Source organism: Bolinopsis microptera, chromosome 11 (genome assembly GCF_026151205.1).
Source record: "Bolinopsis microptera isolate Bmic1 chromosome 11, MBARI_Bmic_1.0, whole genome shotgun sequence".
NCBI lineage: Eukaryota > Metazoa > Ctenophora > Tentaculata > Lobata > Bolinopsidae > Bolinopsis > Bolinopsis microptera.
In genome coordinates this window covers 11,761,569-11,780,650 of record NC_087082.1, presented here as the reverse complement: position 1 = coordinate 11,780,650, position 19,082 = coordinate 11,761,569, and the positions used below count along the sequence as shown (strand labels likewise).

Below are 19,082 nucleotides of genomic sequence, written 5' to 3'. Positions count from 1 at the left end.
TCTGAACACAAATTTGACAGATTGGAAGAAATTTTTGCCCAGAAACCAATTAGACAGTTAATTGATGATGGTATGAAACCAAATTGAGGTACTGGGAGTCAAAATCCCGAACAAAATTGCAAAATCATATTGTCCCAGTCTCTGTCCCATTTTTAGTTTTTGAAGATGAAATTTCCAGGACCGAAATTTTACAGTTTTGACTGATTTTTTCACCCACAACCAATTAGTAAGTCAACTATAGATGCCAAATGACACGATTGAGGTGCTGGAAGTTTGATTTCGGTCGGAGGAAGCCCACAGTAGAAAGCTTAACAAAACGAAAAGTTGTATTTTCAAAATCCTGTCCCATTTTCAAATATGAAATTTTCTGAACACAATTTTGACAGATTGGAAGAAATTTTTGCCCAGAAACCAATTAGACATCTAATTTATGATGGTATGAAACCAAATTGAGGTACTGGGAGTCAAAATCCCGAACAAAATTGCAAAATCATATTGTCCCAATCTCTGTCCCATTTTCAGTTTTTGAAGATGAAATTTCCAGGACCGAAATTTTACAGTTTTGACTGATTTTTTCACCCACAACCAATTAGTAAGTCAACTATAGATGCCAAATGACACGATTGAGGTGCTGGAAGTTTGATTTCGGTCGGAGGAAGCCCACAGTAGAAAGCTTAACAAAACGAAAAGTTGTATTTTCAAAATCCTGTCCCATTTTCAAATATGAAATTTTCTGAACACAATTTTGACAGATTGGAAGAAATTTTTGCCCAGAAACCAATTAGACAGTTAATTGATGATGGTATGAAACCAAATTGAGGTACTGGGAGTCAAAATCCCGAACAAAATTGCAAAATCTTATTGTCCCATTCTCTGTCCCATTTTCAGTTTTTGAAGATGAAATTTCCAGGACCGAAATTTTACAGTTTTGACTGATTTTTTCACCCACAACCAATTAGTAAGTCAACTATAGATGCCAAATGACACGATTGAGGTGCTGGAAGTTTGATTTCGGTCGGAGGAAGCCCACAGTAGAAAGCTTAACAAAACGAAAAGTTGTATTTTCAAAATCCTGTCCCATTTTCAAATATGAAATTTTCTGAACACAATTTTGACAGATTGGAAGAAATTTTTGCCCAGAAACCAATTAGACAGTTAATTGATGATGGTATGAAACCAAATTGAGGTACTGGGAGTCAAAATCCCGAACAAAATTGCAAAATCTTATTGTCCCATTCTCTGTCCCATTTTCAGTTTTTGAAGATGAAATTTCCTGGACCGAAATTTTACAGTTTTGACTGATTTTTTCACCCACAACCAATAAGTAAGTCAACTATAGATGCCAAATGACACGATTGAGGTGCTGGAAAATTGATTTCGGTCGGAGGAAACCCACAGTAGAAAGCTTAACAAAACGAAAAGTTGTATTTTCAAAATCCTGTCCCATTTTCAAATATGAAATTTTCTGAACACAAATTTGACAGATTGGAAGAAATTTTTGCCCAGAAACCAATTAGACAGTTAATTGATGATGGTATGAAACCAAATTGAGGTACTGGGAGTCAAAATCCCGAACAAAATTGCAAAATCATATTGTCCCAATCTCTGTCCCATTTTCATTTTTTGAAGATGAAATTTCCAGGACCGAAATGTTACAGTTTTGACTGATTTTTTCACCCACAACCAATTAGTAAGTCAACTATAGATGCCAAATGACACGATTGAGGTACTGGAAGTTTGATTTCGGTCGGAGGAAGCCCACAGTAGAAAGCTTAACAAAACGAAAAGTTGTATTTTCAAAATCCTGTCCCATTTTCAAATATGAAATTTTCTGAACACAAATTTGACAGATTGGAAGAAATTTTTGCCCAGAAACCAATTAGACAGTTAATTGATGATGGTATGAAACCAAATTGAGGTACTGGGAGTCAAAATCCCGAACAAAATTGCAAAATCATATTGTCCCAATCTCTGTCCCATTTTCAGTTTTTGAAGATGAAATTTCCAGGACCGAAATTTTACAGTTTTGACTGATTTTTTCACCCACAACCAAGTAGTAAGTCAACTATAGATGCCAAATGACACGATTGAGGTGCTGGAAGTTTGATTTCGGTCGGAGGAAGCCCACAGTAGAAAGCTTAACAAAACGAAAAGTTGTATTTTCAAAATCCTGTCCCATTTTCAAATATGAAATTTTCTGAACACAAATTTGACAGATTGGAAGAAATTTTTGCCCAGAAACCAATTAGAGTTAATTGATGATGGTATGAAACCAAATTGAGGTACTGGGAGTCAAAATCCCGAACAAAATTGCAAAATCATATTGTCCCAATCTCTGTCCCATTTTCAGTTTTTGAAGATGAAATTTCCAGGACCGAAATGTTACAGTTTTGACTGATTTTTTCACCCACAACCAAGTAGTAAGTCAACTATAGATGCCAAATGACACGATTGAGGTGCTGGAAGTTTGATTTCGGTCGGAGGAAACCCACAGTAGAAAGCTTAACAAAACGAAAAGTTGTATTTTCAAAATCCTGTCCCATTTTCAAATATGAAATTTTCTGAACACAAATTTGACAGATTGGAAGAAATTTTTGCCCAGAAACCAATTAGACAGTTAATTGATGATGGTATGAAACCAAATTGAGGTACTGGGAGTCAAAATCCCGAACAAAATTGCAAAATCATATTGTCCCAATCTCTGTCCCATTTTCAGTTTTTGAAGATGAAATTTCCAGGACCGAAATTTTACAGTTTTGACTGATTTTTTCACCCACAACCAATTAGTAAGTCAACTATAGATGCCAAATGACACGATTGAGGTGCTGGAAGTTTGATTTCGGTCGGAGGAAGCCCACAGTAGAAAGCTTAACAAAACGAAAAGTTGTATTTTCAAAATCCTGTCCCATTTTCAAATATGAAATTTTCTGAACACAAATTTGACAGATTGGAAGAAATTTTTGCCCAGAAACCAATTAGACAGTTAATTGATGATGGTATGAAACCAAATTGAGGTACTGGGAGTCAAAATCCCGAACAAAATTGCAAAATCATATTGTCCCAATCTCTGTCCCATTTTCAGTTTTTGAAGATGAAATTTCCAGGACCGAAATTTTACAGTTTTGACTGATTTTTTCACCCACAACCAATTAGTAAGTCAACTATAGATGCCAAATGACACGATTGAGGTGCTGGAAGTTTGATTTCGGTCGGAGGAAGCCCACAGTAGAAAGCTTAACAAAACGAAAAGTTGTATTTTCAAAATCCTGTCCCATTTTCAAATATGAAATTTTCTGAACACAAATTTGACAGATTGGAAGAAATTTTTGCCCAGAAACCAATTAGACAGTTAATTGATGATGGTATGAAACCAAATTGAGGTACTGGGAGTCAAAATCCCGAACAAAATTGCAAAATCATATTGTCCCAATCTCTGTCCCATTTTCAGTTTTTGAAGATGAAATTTCCAGGACCGAAATTTTACAGTTTTGACTGATTTTTTCACCCACAACCAATTAGTAAGTCAACTATAGATGCCAAATGACACGATTGAGGTACTGGAAGTTTGATTTCGGTCGGAGGAATCCCACAGTAGAAAGCTTAACAAAACGAAAAGTTGTATTTTCAAAATCCTGTCCCATTTTCAAATATGAAATTTTCTGAACACAAATTTGACAGATTGGAAGAAATTTTTGCCCAGAAACCAATTAGACAGTTAATTGATGATGGTATGAAACCAAATTGAGGTACTGGGAGTCAAAATCCCGAACAAAATTGCAAAATCATATTGTCCCAATCTCTGTCCCATTTTCAGTTTTTGAAGATGAAATTTCCAGGACCGAAATTTTACAGTTTTGACTGATTTTTTCACCCACAACCAAGTAGTAAGTCAACTATAGATGCCAAATGACACGATTGAGGTGCTGGAAGTTTGATTTCGGTCGGAGGAAGCCCACAGTAGAAAGCTTAACAAAACGAAAAGTTGTATTTTCAAAATCCTGTCCCATTTTCAAATATGAAATTTTCTGAACACAAATTTGACAGATTGGAAGAAATTTTTGCCCAGAAACCAATTAGACAGTTAATTGATGATGGTATGAAACCAAATTGAGGTACTGGGAGTCAAAATCCCGAACAAAATTGCAAAATCATATTGTCCCAATCTCTGTCCCATTTTCAGTTTTTGAAGATGAAATTTCCAGGACCGAAATTTTACAGTTTTGACTGATTTTTTCACCCACAACCAATTAGTAAGTCAACTATAGATGCCAAATGACACGATTGAGGTGCTGGAAGTTTGATTTCGGTCGGAGGAAGCCCACAGTAGAAAGCTTAACAAAACGAAAAGTTGTATTTTCAAAATCCTGTCCCATTTTCAAATATGAAATTTTCTGAACACAAATTTGACAGATTGGAAGAAATTTTTGCCCAGAAACCAATTAGACAGTTAATTGATGATGGTATGAAACCAAATTGAGGTACTGGGAGTCAAAATCCCGAACAAAATTGCAAAATCATATTGTCCCAATCTCTGTCCCATTTTCAGTTTTTGAAGATGAAATTTCCAGGACCGAAATTTTACAGTTTTGACTGATTTTTTCACCCACAACCAATTAGTAAGTCAACTATAGATGCCAAATGACACGATTGAGGTGCTGGAAATTGATTTCGGTCGGAGGAAACCCACAGTAGAAAGCTTAACAAAACGAAAAGTTGTATTTTCAAAATCCTGTCCCATTTTCAAATATGAAATTTTCTGAACACAAATTTGACAGATTGGAAGAAATTTTTGCCCAGAAACCAATTAGACAGTTAATTGATGATGGTATGAAACCAAATTGAGGTACTGGGAGTCAAAATCCCGAACAAAATTGCAAAATCATATTGTCCCAATCTCTGTCCCATTTTCAGTTTTTGAAGATGAAATTTCCAGGACCGAAATTTTACAGTTTTGACTGATTTTTTCACCCACAACCAATTAGTAAGTCAACTATAGATGCCAAATGACACGATTGAGGTGCTGGAAGTTTGATTTCGGTCGGAGGAAGCCCACAGTAGAAAGCTTAACAAAACGAAAAGTTGTATTTTCAAAATCCTGTCCCATTTTCAAATATGAAATTTTCTGAACACAAATTTGACAGATTGGAAGAAATTTTTGCCCAGAAACCAATTAGACAGTTAATTGATGATGGTATGAAACCAAATTGAGGTACTGGGAGTCAAAATCCCGAACAAAATTGCAAAATCATATTGTCCCAATCTCTGTCCCATTTTCAGTTTTTGAAGATGAAATTTCCAGGACCGAAATTTTACAGTTTTGACTGATTTTTTCACCCACAACCAATTAGTAAGTCAACTATAGATGCCAAATGACACGATTGAGGTGCTGGAAGTTTGATTTCGGTCGGAGGAAGCCCACAGTAGAAAGCTTAACAAAACGAAAAGTTGTATTTTCAAAATCCTGTCCCATTTTCAAATATGAAATATTTTAAACACAAATTTGACAGATTGGAAGAAATTTTTGCCCAGAAACCAATTAGACAGTTAATTGATGATGGTATGAAACCAAATTGAGGTACTGGGAGTCAAAATCCCGAGCAAAATTGCAAAATCATATTGTCCCAATCTCTGTCCCATTTTCAGTTTTTGAAGATGAAATTTCCAGGACCGAAATTTTACAGTTTTGACTGATTTTTTCACCCACAACCAATTAGTAAGTCAACTATAGATGCCAAATGACACGATTGAGGTGCTGGAAGTTTGATTTCGGTCGGAGGAAGCCCACAGTAGAAAGCTTAACAAAACGAAAAGTTGTATTTTCAAAATCCTGTCCCATTTTCAAATATGAAATTTTCTGAACACAAATTTGACAGATTGGAAGAAATTTTTGCCCAGAAACCAATTAGACAGTTAATTGATGATGGTATGAAACCAAATTGAGGTACTGGGAGTCAAAATCCCGAACAAAATTGCAAAATCATATTGTCCCAATCTCTGTCCCATTTTCAGTTTTTGAAGATGAAATTTCCAGGACCGAAATTTTACAGTTTTGACTGATTTTTTCACCCGTAACCAATAAGTAAGTCAACTATAGATGCCAAATGACACGATTGAGGTGCTGGAAGTTTGATTTCGGTCGGAGGAAGCCCACAGTAGAAAGCTTAACAAAACGAAAAGTTGTATTTTCAAAATCCTGTCCCATTTTCAAATATGAAATTTTCTGAACACAAATTTGACAGATTGGAAGAAATTTTTGCCCAGAAACCAATTAGACAGTTAATTGATGATGGTATGAAACCAAATTGAGGTACTGGGAGTCAAAATCCCGAACAAAATTGCAAAATCATATTGTCCCAATCTCTGTCCCATTTTCAGTTTTTGAAGATGAAATTTCCAGGACCGAAATTTTACAGTTTTGACTGATTTTTTCACCCACAACCAATTAATAAGTCAACTATAGATGCCAAATGACACGATTGAGGTGCTGGAAGTTTGATTTCGGTCGGAGGAAGCCCACAGTAGAAAGCTTAACAAAACGAAAAGTTGTATTTTCAAAATCCTGTCCCATTTTCAAATATGAAATTTTCTGAACACAAATTTGACAGATTGGAAGAAATTTTTGCCCAGAAACCAATTAGACAGTTAATTGATGATGGTATGAAACCAAATTGAGGTACTGGGAGTCAAAATCCCGAACAAAATTGCAAAATCATATTGTCCCAATCTCTGTCCCATTTTCAGTTTTTGAAGATGATATTTCCAGGACCGAAATTTTACAGTTTTGACTGATTTTTTCACCCACAACCAATTAGTAAGTCAACTATAGATGCCAAATGACACGATTGAGGTGCTGGAAGTTTGATTTCGGTCGGAGGAAGCCCACAGTAGAAAGCTTAACAAAACGAAAAGTTGTACTTTCAAAATCCTGTCCTATTTTCAAATATGAAATTTTTTGAACACAAATTTACAGATTGGAAGAAATTTTTGCCCAGAAACCAATTAGACAGTTAATTGATGATGGTATGAAACCAAATTGAGGTACTGGGAGTCAAAATCCCGAACAAAATTGCAAAATCATATTGTCCCAATCTCTGTCCCATTTTCAGTTTTTGAAGATGAAATTTTCAGGACCGAAATTTTACAGTTTTGACTGATTTTTTCACCCACAACCAAGTAGTAAGTCAACTATAGATGCCAAATGACATGATTGAGGTGCTGGAAGTTTGATTTCGGTCGGAGGAAGCCCACAGTAGAAAGCTTAACAAAACGAAAAGTTGTATTTTCAAAATCCTGTCCCATTTTCAAATATGAAATTTTCTGAACACAAATTTGACAGATTGGAAGAAATTTTTGCCCAGAAACCAATAAGACAGTTAATTGATGATGGTATGAAACCAAATTGAGGTACTGGGAGTCAAAATCCCGAACAAAATTGCAAAATCATATTGTCCCAATCTCTGTCCCATTTTCAGTTTTTGAAGATGAAATTTCCAGGACCGAAATTTTACAGTTTTGACTGATTTTTTCACCCACAACCAATTAGTAAGTCAACTATAGATGCCAAATGACACGATTGAGGTGCTGGAAGTTTGATTTCGGTCGGAGGAAGCCCACAGTAGAAAGCTTAACAAAACGAAAAGTTGTATTTTCAAAATCCTGTCCCATTTTCAAATATGAAATTTTCTGAACACAAATTTGACAGATTGGAAGAAATTTTTGCCCAGAAACCAATTAGACAGTTAATTGATGATGGTATGAAACCAAATTGAGGTACTGGGAGTCAAAATCCCGAACAAAATTGCAAAATCATATTGTCCCAATCTCTGTCCCATTTTCAGTTTTTGAAGATGAAATTTTCAGGACCGAAATTTTATAGTTTTGACTGATTTTTTCACCCACAACTAATTAGTAAGTCAACTATAGATGCCAAATGACATGATTGAGGTGCTGGAAGTTTGATTTCGGGCGGAGGAAGCCCACAGTAGAAAGCTTAACAAAACGAAAAGTTGTATTTTCAAAATCCTGTCCCATTTTCAAATATGAAATTTTCTGAACACAAATTTGACAGATTGGAAGAAATTTTTGCCCAGAAACCAATTAGACAGTTAATTGATGATGGTATGAAACCAAATTGAGGTACTGGGAGTCAAAATCCCGAACAAATTTGCAAAATCATATTGTCCCAATCTCTGTCCCATTTTCAGTTTTTGAAGATGAAATTTCCATGGCCGAAATTTTACAGTTTTTCCTAAATTTCTCACCAGCAACCTATCAGTCAGTCAACCATTAATGGCATATGACACGATTGAGGTGCTGGAATTTGTTGGTCAGATTGTCATATATTGTTCTCTTACATTACTGATCATTGTGAGAAATCCAACATTAATTTCTTGGTTGTACCAGTGCGTCTTCAAGGCAACCTATACTTATCAGTTATCTGCCTGGATGCTTAATCAGAACTAACGATAATGGAGGTAGAGACTTTAGAATCTGGAGAGTTTAGAATAAAGAGATATGGATATGTACTGCGAGCAGGCAGCTGCCGAGCAGGTCCTCAAATTAAAAACTCAATAAAAACTTTTGATAAATTGTGTTTCATTTGTCGCGCTGAAGAATTGGGGTCCTTACCTGAGAGCATTCGAGTTTTGTTATCGCTTATATTGTTATAAGTACAATTGTGGCCTAAGACAATGATGAACAGTAAGTTAGGAAAGTGATGATATGGTCAACACTGAATGTGTTTTAATGATAATAGTGCTTATCATCAGACATCAATATTCAAGCTTTGAAGAAGATCCGTTTGTTGGCACTGCTTTGACCATGCTTGCTTGGTTACAGATTTCTGGTTGCCGCTATAATACTAGTAGCAGTGTACTTGTTTAGCCCTTCATTACATCTTCACAATAATCGTGCATATCATGTCGTTTGACAACACCGCTGAACAATGAATCACATGATTGCTGCTTCAAGCCCTTCAAGGGCTCGTAATTACCGTCAAATGCAAGACGCAACTACTTGCGGCATGCAGGTCTATTCCTTTGAAAATATTTTCTAATTTGCACGCCAAAATCCGGCGGAGAAGTATAACTATGTTAAATAAGAGTTGCAGATTGTCGTTTGCAGTAGCTCGGTAGCCTTTTTTGCTTAATTTCTGCTTTTTAAAGTAGTTTTACTTTAAATTTTAGCATTTTGCCTATGTGTGAGCCGAGCATTTAATAAAAATAAATAAAATTATTCGATTGAGCAGATGGAATTTGTTCAATCATTTTATCAAAAGTTGTTTCCTATAATAAATATAACTTTAAGTTAACTTTAAGTTAAACTGCATTGTTACTCATGTACTAGTCAGAAACAACATTTTGCATTTTTTTTGCTAATAGCTTTAAGTTAATTGTGGCAGTATTGAACCTGGTAACATGCAGTTGACCTAATATTTATCACTATAATTGGCGTCTGCACTATATATGCATTGATTTGTGCAAGATTTGAGTAAACATTATGCTTCTTAACTAGCTCTTCTGACTTAACCTAAATTAATTATGGACATTGTTATGATGCTGTGTTCCGAATCAAATTTTTAACGATGATTTCCAATAAAGATCAGCAGATAGAATGCCTTTTGGAAAAACTGCCAGAATCCAGCAAGCAGACCGGCAGTTTGGGAAGCATCTGAACCAAATAAAGAAAATATGTGAGAACGAGCTAAGCAGGGAAACTAAGTGTATCGAGGAGGTGTTCAAACTTGAAATGGTTTGTACTTTATACCACAAATATAATTTTCTTTAAAGTTTAAGTAGTCATATCCTGGAATTGGCATCCAGCGTTCAAATAAAGTTCGGTATGTAAGTGAAACTTCTATTCATTACACTGACAACTCCTCCAGCTGCAACATGAGTTTGAGTTCCAGGAGTCTCTAACTCTGCTAAGAAGGATACAACACGTGTCACACAGACGAGATGCTGTACTGAAGCGGAGCTTTGAGAGGATCCTGGAGCGATTCAGTTTCAGGTGGGTTTGAATCACTTTTCATACAAAACGCTGATTTCTGATAATGAATTAATAAAACTCATAAATTCTTTTCATTCCACATTGTTATATCATGAATTTATAAAACACGAGACCTACCCAATTTGACTAACCTATATCCGTCATCCGACCTACTAGTACTAGATGACTCAATCGTCTTCATTCTTTAAACCTACTAGCAGGAACCCGTATTACCCTAAAATGGTGTCAAGACTCAAGAGACTAAAATAATTATCACCTATTTAATTCGCGTTTTTGACACCACTTGGGGGTCAAAATTTTGGGCTCTAAAACTCCTATTTCTTGGCCAATTTTTTTTCATGCTGATTTGGAGGCCATTAAAGCATTTGGCCCAGTGAAAAAAATTTCAGTTGTATATCTTTTACGGTTTTTGCGGAAATTCGCGTTAAAGTTGATGCCGTGGTGTCAGTAAAATGGTACGGATCCATATATATATATCGTCTCGCTTTATATATAGTAAGATTACTCGCACCTGGATGTTAGTTACATCTTCAAAGAGATCCCCAAGGTATAAACAGATATAAAGCAATTACAAGAAATACTTATTTATTGTGTGTGACCCTCCCCGAGTTCATCCACTACCACATCGTCTACCTCAACCATAAGTTCAGCTGAAACCTCAACCACTACCTCAACCACGATCTCAACCACGATCTCAACCACGATCTCAACCACGATCTTTACTATAAGCTCTGCTGCTACCTCAACACATTTTGAGCAGCTGCCATAGTCACCGCAATGGCACCACCAAAATGAGTGCCGAGACTGGAAGAAGTAACGAGACAGTTTACATATATGGCTAATAACGTCAATACCGGACTGGCAATATGCGGTTTAAGGCAGGCCGGGACACGTCCCCTGTTTCACATATTTACCCGAGGGAATGACACCGTATTCTAATGAATATGCTATCTTGCATGGAAAGATTGGAAACAATTCAGTAGTTTTAGCAACTTTGATCATACTTGGCTACTGGCTAGACCTAAACTGAGTTTTTCAGACTTCTGCAGTGACATGTACCGTCTTAAGAATTCGCCTATTTTCTTCAACAAAAATTGTAGCTTTAGCTGACAATATAATTGTATTCCTGATTATAAAGTATCTCTACCAGTACCGGGTGGGCGACAATTGACCCCCCGACAATTGACCCCCCGACAATTGACCCCCCGACAATTGACCCCCCGACAATTGACCCCCCGACAATTAACCCCCCGACAATTGACCCCCGACAGGAGTCAAGACCCAGGACCCTGACCCTGACCTTGACCCTGACCCTGACCCTGACCCTGACCCTGACCCTGACCCTGACCCTGACCCTGACCCTGACCCTGACCCTGACCCTGACCCTGACCCTGACCCTGACCCTGACCCTGACCCTGACCCTGACCCTGACCCTGACCCTGACCCTGACCCTGACCCTGACCCTGACCCTGACCCTGACCCTGACCCTGACCCTGACCCTGACCCTGACCCTGACCCTGACCCTGACCCTGACCCTGACCCTGACCCTGACCCTGACCCTGACCCTGACCCTGAAACTGACCCTGACCCTGACCCTGACCCTGACCCTGACCCTGACCCTGACCCTGACCCTGACCCAGGACATTAACCCTAACCCTAACGAACCCTAACCCTACCCCTAACCCTAACCCTAACCCTAACCCTAACCCTAACCCTAACCCTAACCCTAACCCTAACCCTAACCCTAACCCTAACCCTAACCCTAACCCTAACCCTAACCCTAACCCTAACCCTAACCCTAACCCTAACCCTAACCCTAACCCTAACTCTAACCCTGATCCAGGACCTTAACCTTAACCCTAACCCTAACCCTGACCCAAGACCCTGACCCAGGATCCTGATCCAGGACCCTCATGACCCTAACCCGATCAATTGACCCTAGTGTAATTACATGGGGGGTCAATTGTCGGGGGGTCAATTGTCGTACTCAGCCGTAAATTTCGCGACAATCGACCCAAGTGTAATTACATAGAGGTCAATTGTCGGGGGGTCAATTGTCGCGGTACCACCAGTACCTCCCCTCTTTTAGCTCAGTGTACGACAGTGAAATGACGCTACCACCGGTACAAGGCATACCAAGACACAAACTCCCGCCAAGAACTGCCCCCGCAAAACTCAATCCTAAATCAAAGCCTTCATCTTCTTCTCAACCAAAACACCAGATTCACTCAGCCGGTGCTAAATCAAACCCACTCCGGATGAAGTACGTGATAATTCGTTAGAATTATTTAATTTATGCGAATATCCTATCATCTAGGATTGAGTACTTGTCAATGTATATTTCTTTGTAGTTTTTGTTATAGTTTCGAGTGGTTAACTTAGAGAACTTGGTTAATGTGTCATGAAGTTGTGTTTGAACTTCAGCATGTTCGAGACTTTTTGTGGTATGAATGGTCTTTTATACTTGTTCATGTTCATTAGTACGTAAGAAATGGACAATGTGCTATTGAATACATGGGAATTTTACATATTTTAATGAAAAGTTAAAATTTATTCTAGCAGTCGGGCGTTCATGGCAACAGATAGTTTTAAATTGTCTAAATTTCGACTGAAACGTTTAAATGGCCTGAAGTAACTAAGCTACAATCAATATCAAAAATAGTCGCATTTTGAGCAGTACAGCTATATGCCTATAAGTATAAATAATGAATAAAGCAGTAAAAACCACAATTCTAATTCTCGTTCTCTATTATAGTTCTAAAATTACGAATTCCTGGAAGAAGATAAAGATCACACTACCTAGATGTGAAAATGAAATGGAACCAGCCCCGTCAAACGAAAGAAGAAACCCATTTGGTCTTCTCTCAAATGAGGTATTGTTAGTTTTCCCCCTGATTTACAGTCTCAACATGGACACACTGACACATTCATTAATTCAATGCTGAGATTTTATTAAATTAAAAATTGTTTATTGCAGATAAGTCGTAAATGTGATAGCAATAATGAATAAAGGAAGCAATATGAATAGTTTTTAATTTCGATTATCTCAATCAGTCAATCTTATCAGTGGTTTTAAGAAGTTCAGAAACGTTCAGAAACTTTTCATCCAACTCTAAGCTCTAGTTCAGTCTCAGATAAGGGCAAGACTTTAGAGTCATGCACACTTGGACCATTGTAATAACATATCTAAAAGACCCCCTCTTCAGGCTTCTACCACCTCCTTGCTTGGACTAGCTAGAAGATCAGGGAGAAGGACGACTCAGTCCCAGGATCACATCAGCCGGTTCATGCTACCCGCGTGTCTTGCGACCAAACCCATGCCCCGAGCTAAAGACAGGTTTCACTAACTAGGATTTGATGTTTTCATTCCACTACTAGGGATATTATTTCGGTTGATAGTCGACCGATTACGTTCATTCTGAAAAAGGAGATTGATTGAGAAGACGAAAAATAATAAACACCTCATCATTTAATCGATTGTTGAACAATTTCACCATATTTCTTTTCTTCTGGCTCTGCCCTCATCAACATTTATCGAATTGACCGATTTTTCCATGAAATCACATCATGGACCGGTCCGGTAGGTACTGATCAGTGATCACACCAGTTCATCAAACTTCGCGCCGATATTGCACAAGTATACTCAAAATATCTCTGTTGTAAGTGATCCCAGCTCCAAGAGGAGAACCTCCCAGTAACCTCATTATAACCTCATTATAACCTCATTAACCTACCTTCCTACATCAGGTACCTTGAAGCAATGCAGAATAAAGTTCAGCTTTGTGACATAAGGGAATGTAGTTACTTGCGCATATCTGCAGATCTACGAGCCAAATCAAAGTGACTACATATGCTTGGGTCAAATTCAATCATTCCACTTAAGGATAAATATATTTTTGCAACTGCGTGATAATTTACTCGCATATGAACCACTCACCTTTGATCACATTACTGTTTTTAGTTTTTACGTTAAGTTACATTATTTGAATTTATCATTACCTTTTTTTTATTTGTACTAGTTATATTTTGAGAATAATGAGATCAAAGCGATATCTACAAATATCTTGAAATGTTTCAGTCACAAAATTTGTAAACATTCACGATTGATAACGGCTAAATTTTAAAAGCAAGTAACAGGTTTTAAAACGTTTTTATCGAAATTTTAATAATATTTAACTGTGATTTTCTTTTATCGCACCGCAGTTAAACTAAACATTTGTTTAGTTTCTAGCTACAAATTTAGAACTGAAAACTCCCTGCAACAGGATCTACATACAGAGACAAGCATCTTAATGCTGTATGAATGATAAATGATCAACAGTTACTGTTAAATGTTAGTGTTAAGGAGATAATAAAACGAGTTGTAAACCCCTTGACAAATTATTGTTTTTTGATGTTACCAGTACTTAATACAAACAGCCGAGTCACGATCAAGGCGCTGAGCTCAAGCTTTTCTCGCACCCAGACTCGAGTGCTGTTTTGTGATTGGTCAGAGCAGGAACACGAGGTGGTATTAAGCCTTATGATTGGTAAAATCAGGATCTTTAATAATAATACTGCATATCAAGACATTAATATTATACAATCATTCCCAAACTCTTTGAAATGCAAATATTCACAAAAACAATAGTATTCTTTATCGTCATGTCAGCTCAGCTAGGCAGTTCCAACTTTCTCATTGGTTGGATATTAGGTGTCATTATTTTACAATAGGTCGTGACTTGGCCACGTGTTGAATGGTAATGTTTAGTTATATTACCAGTCACGTGAAATATCCAAACAACACACCGCTCAACCTTACTAGGCGGCGCTCAGCCTTTCATTCCGCCGCGCCGAATCTCTATATTGTATATGTTTATGAACATGTTACTGATAGCCTGGGGTCTCCAGGTAAGCAGGCAAGATCAACCTGCAATCAGTTCAATCATCATGCAATGCATTTCAAACCAGTCTCATCATGGTTCCTATTATAACTATTTTTTGCTTTGAACCTCATCATACTAATTTGTGTGTTGTCATGACTCATTATATTTGTTCATTATATGAATGATATCAGCTAACGCTGATAATTTGCGAGCGTGCTCTACAGTCGATCTTCGAAATTTTTCTAACTGTCGCCGACAGTTGAGAACAACTTCAATCGATGTATTTTCGGACGCTGATTCCGAATCACCCCCATGACATAGGGTTAAAATGCTTATTACATATTAGAGATTGGGTTAGGCAGGGTTCCAGTGAGGGTTGGGATCAGATTAGATGGCTATGATTTCGAATAGTCATTCAGGGCCACCAAGAGAACGTGTTTAAAAAGTCACGTGACAGTCGAGTGTAGAGTGATTAATCATCATCCGATAATTTGACGAAATTCGTTGATTTTGGTCGTATTATTCTGTCATATTTTCGGTTCCTTGAATGAGATCATTTTGAAAATTTGTGACGACCTTCCAATAGGGCTTTCACAACTGTCCGAAAAATTAGGTGGATATCGGAGTTGATCAATGATCAATTTAATATAGCTTTAGTGATGAAAATGGGCCATGGGGCAAAATACGGTTCTTTAATTTCAGCTGTAAGTGTAACAATAACATAATGTTTGATAGTTGGATATCATGCTCTAAATTTTTCGGACAGTTTGATCCTTGTAAGTCTATAAGTAAAAGTAAGCTAACCAATTTTTGTTAAAATTGGATCAAGGGATCAAGGTTACTCAATACGCATTTGTTTCAAGAATTTTGTGCTGGCCGAAATTAGCGCTAGAAAAACCATCCTACAGTCGGCACGCGCGGCTCACTGTCGATGGCGCACTACCTAGCTTAACCCTATACTAGGGTATGGTATTTTGGTTCAAACTTAAGACTTTAAAGAATCAAAAGTAGCCGAATTGATCCTCCAAACCTACGACTTTAATGAACTAAAATTAGCTGTATTTCGCCGTTAAAATACAGCTCATACTTTTTACTTCATGATTGGGTCGTAATTCAAAATCTAATTTGACAAGAAGTGGGCTTACCTGGGGACCCCAGGCTATTATGTTCATAAAGATTCGGCGGAATGACAGGCTGAGCGCCGCCCAGTAAGAAGTGGGCAGGCTCATTTGTATCACGTCGTGACACCCTTTGTCGTTTCACTATATTAGAGTTTCTATGATACAGGGGGAGCCGCGCACTCGTGCGTGGCGGGTCATACAACGTATGACAACTATGAACTACAATTATACAACCCTAACCCTAACTAGAAATTTAGACCAACTTCCTTATACAATCATATCATGCGATCGAGACAGTGTTTCGCCGATATCTCGCCAGGGGAGCATTTTAACCATGTGTCAATGTCATTGGGTTGATTCGGGATCAGCGTTCGAAAATGCATCGATATAACAAGCTCAAGTTGGTTTCAACTGTCGGCCGGCCGGGGGCCCTTTTAGAAAGTGTAAAGCGATTTAGCACGCTTGGCAGATTCCGAGTCACCCCACATGCATGAAAATGAAATAGTGAATAGGGTTAATTGTTAAATACACTTCACAATGACTAACAAGTTATCAGCAAAAAGGTTGTAGCGCGATGCACTAATATACTCAATACTGAATCATGCTATCCAGTATCCAGTGCAGCTTCATGTATCACACATTTATTATGATATAGCCGGGGCTTATGTCCTTTTTTGTATTATATTCCTACCATATCTGAAAAAGTTAAATCGTGACCCTCCGATTTATTTTCAATAAAAAACATCTTGATATATAACATATAACTATAAGTAACTGTGTAGCCAGCAGCAGCAGACACCACGGTATCAAGTGCGTCAAAAACCGATTTAACCGAAGTATTACTTTACTATTAGGGGCCATGCATTTTGACTACACATAGCCATGTGTAATTGTATACGCGTACTACTGCGTGCATGACGCGCTTGTTTCACTGCAAGCGAGAGGGCTCTGGTTAGAGCAACATTTTGACCATTGTTAATAATCTGGCCCGGCGCGCGCTACTTCGTAGCTGGTAGCACTTGCCATCGGGCCATAATATTTCGAGAAGAAAGCGGCGCGCACTACTTCGAAGAAATTTAGACAAGTAACATCCGTCAACCATGCATTTACTTAGGACGTCCGGCAAATATGAAATAGGGAGGGGGCCGGGTGGTTTCGAAAATTCGGACACACCCGGACATGGGGAGGGGGGTGATCTGAAAATCTGCGATTTTGACGGACGTCCTTAGTAGATGGCCCTTTATATTTTATTTTGTATTTCTATCGGCCGAGTAGCCTATACTGTATATACTAGGTAGTTTACATGACTTTTTATGTTTATCAGCCGCTATTTTCTTAACGGGTGATACTCGTAAAATATTTGTTTCAAGACCGTACGTCGACGAGTCCCACTCGGCGCGCGTCTTGGTAGGTTATAAACCTAAACCTATTTTCGTATTATCTTTGCAATAGCTGTTTGTAAAACAACTAAGCCTGAGGTCCCCGGCCAAGTAATATAATTAACAGCTAACTAAAATTGTTATATTTTGTATTTTGTATTTGACCAAAACCCATAATCATGGGTAGAGTGTACCGCTGCCAGTGTCTCTCTTTTCCAAACAAAAGGAAATGATATTAATTTGAGGAACAGTCCGCTAATGCAAATTGATACCGAGAATGAAATCGGTCGCTCGCTTTTTCAAATCAATAAGCTTTATTACAATTCGTAAGCCGTGATCGAATGGAAAAAGCGAGCGACCGATTTCATTCTCGGTATCAATTTGCATTAGCGGACTGTTCCTCAAATTAATATCATTTCCTTTTGTTTGGAAAAGAGAGACACTGGCAGCGGTACACTCTACCCATGATTATGGGTTTTGGTCAAATATCATCTCTTTTTGATTATAATGTCAGGATAATTTACACAGCTAGTCGAAACTTCATTAACAAGGAGGTAATTTCGACGATTTCGAAATTCTGCCTTTGAAAACGTTTCCTTGTGTTTAGTTAGGTATTTCTGTCGATAACCGACTGAATATGGCACTTTTTACTCATTCAAGTTGGCATTAAATTCATATATAATGCCATTTAAATATCGTGGAAAGCAGAATATATTCGAAATCACGAATGAGCAAATTTCTCACCTTTCGCACGTGCAAACTTTGAGCGGACGTCGCGTGCGCATACAATATTGCATCACCGTAAATTTTTGCATAGTGGTATTTAATATATAGTTTGATAAGCATGCAAAGTTTCAGAAGATTTCAAAAAGAACTTGGATCACAGCGGGACTCCAAAGTTGATAAAAATCGTGAAAATCAAAATTTTTAGCGATTTTAGCGATTTTAAATGAATTTGGGCGTGTCCCCACGTGTGCAACTTTTCGATTTTTAACTTTAAAACTAGCCTATAACACAATTTACACCTTTAAGAAGCAAAATTGAGCTCCACAACCCAAGGGATGGCCCAACACCAGAGAATACTAATTCACAACTTTTGTGTTTTTATAAAATTATTCTTCAAAAAAGCACTAACTTCAATAGCAAATATCTTTATGAAGGAGCAAGGTAGGAAACTATTCCGGTAGATTTTCGGAATGCTTGAACAATTATTTAAGATAAAAATGTCCTCAGATTTTGAATAAAATTACTCCTTAATAGTGTAAAATCGATTTAAAAAGTTGTTACTTTGTCAAAAGTCAAGTTTTAAAAACACTTAACTTGATGACGTCATCAAGTGATGATGATGACGTTAAATTATTTTTCAATACAATGTAAACTAAAGCTTAAACAATTATCTTTAAAACCTGTGGTTCGAAATGACTGTATCGTTTATACTTTTGAATCTACGGACACTTAAATGTAGGCTACAATTGACTGCAAAAAGCGTCTATACATACATATATATCTTCACGACAATCTGTTGTAAAACAGGGGTTCCAGAAAACCCACTTCCCGATACTCCTGAAACATGACATTTTTTTTACAGTCGATTTGGACAAGGTCTAGACGCCCTGCAAAGTTTCAGATCTCTAACTCAATTTTAACATGGTTTTTAAGGCACCTGAATATGGCGATTTTGGGTTTTTTACCTAATTTCGTATAACATG

At 37.5% G+C, this 19,082-nt stretch overlaps 2 protein-coding genes across 2 annotated transcripts in view; both read left to right on the top strand.

The window, feature by feature from the left end:
• LOC134822801 (inositol oxygenase-like) overlaps positions 1-19,082 on the top strand; it is an 81,298-nt gene that overhangs the window by 39,670 nt on the left and 22,546 nt on the right. The gene's annotated exons all lie outside the window — the stretch shown is intronic.
• Positions 9,604-14,627, top strand: LOC134822602 (uncharacterized). Its single transcript, XM_063833728.1, has 6 exons — positions 9,604-9,750; positions 9,884-10,008; positions 12,098-12,271; positions 12,764-12,881; positions 13,215-13,345; positions 13,756-14,627. Exons 1-6 carry the CDS (start codon positions 9,613-9,615, stop codon positions 13,850-13,852), a joined length of 783 nt encoding a protein of 260 aa, XP_063689798.1. The 5' UTR covers positions 9,604-9,612; the 3' UTR covers positions 13,853-14,627.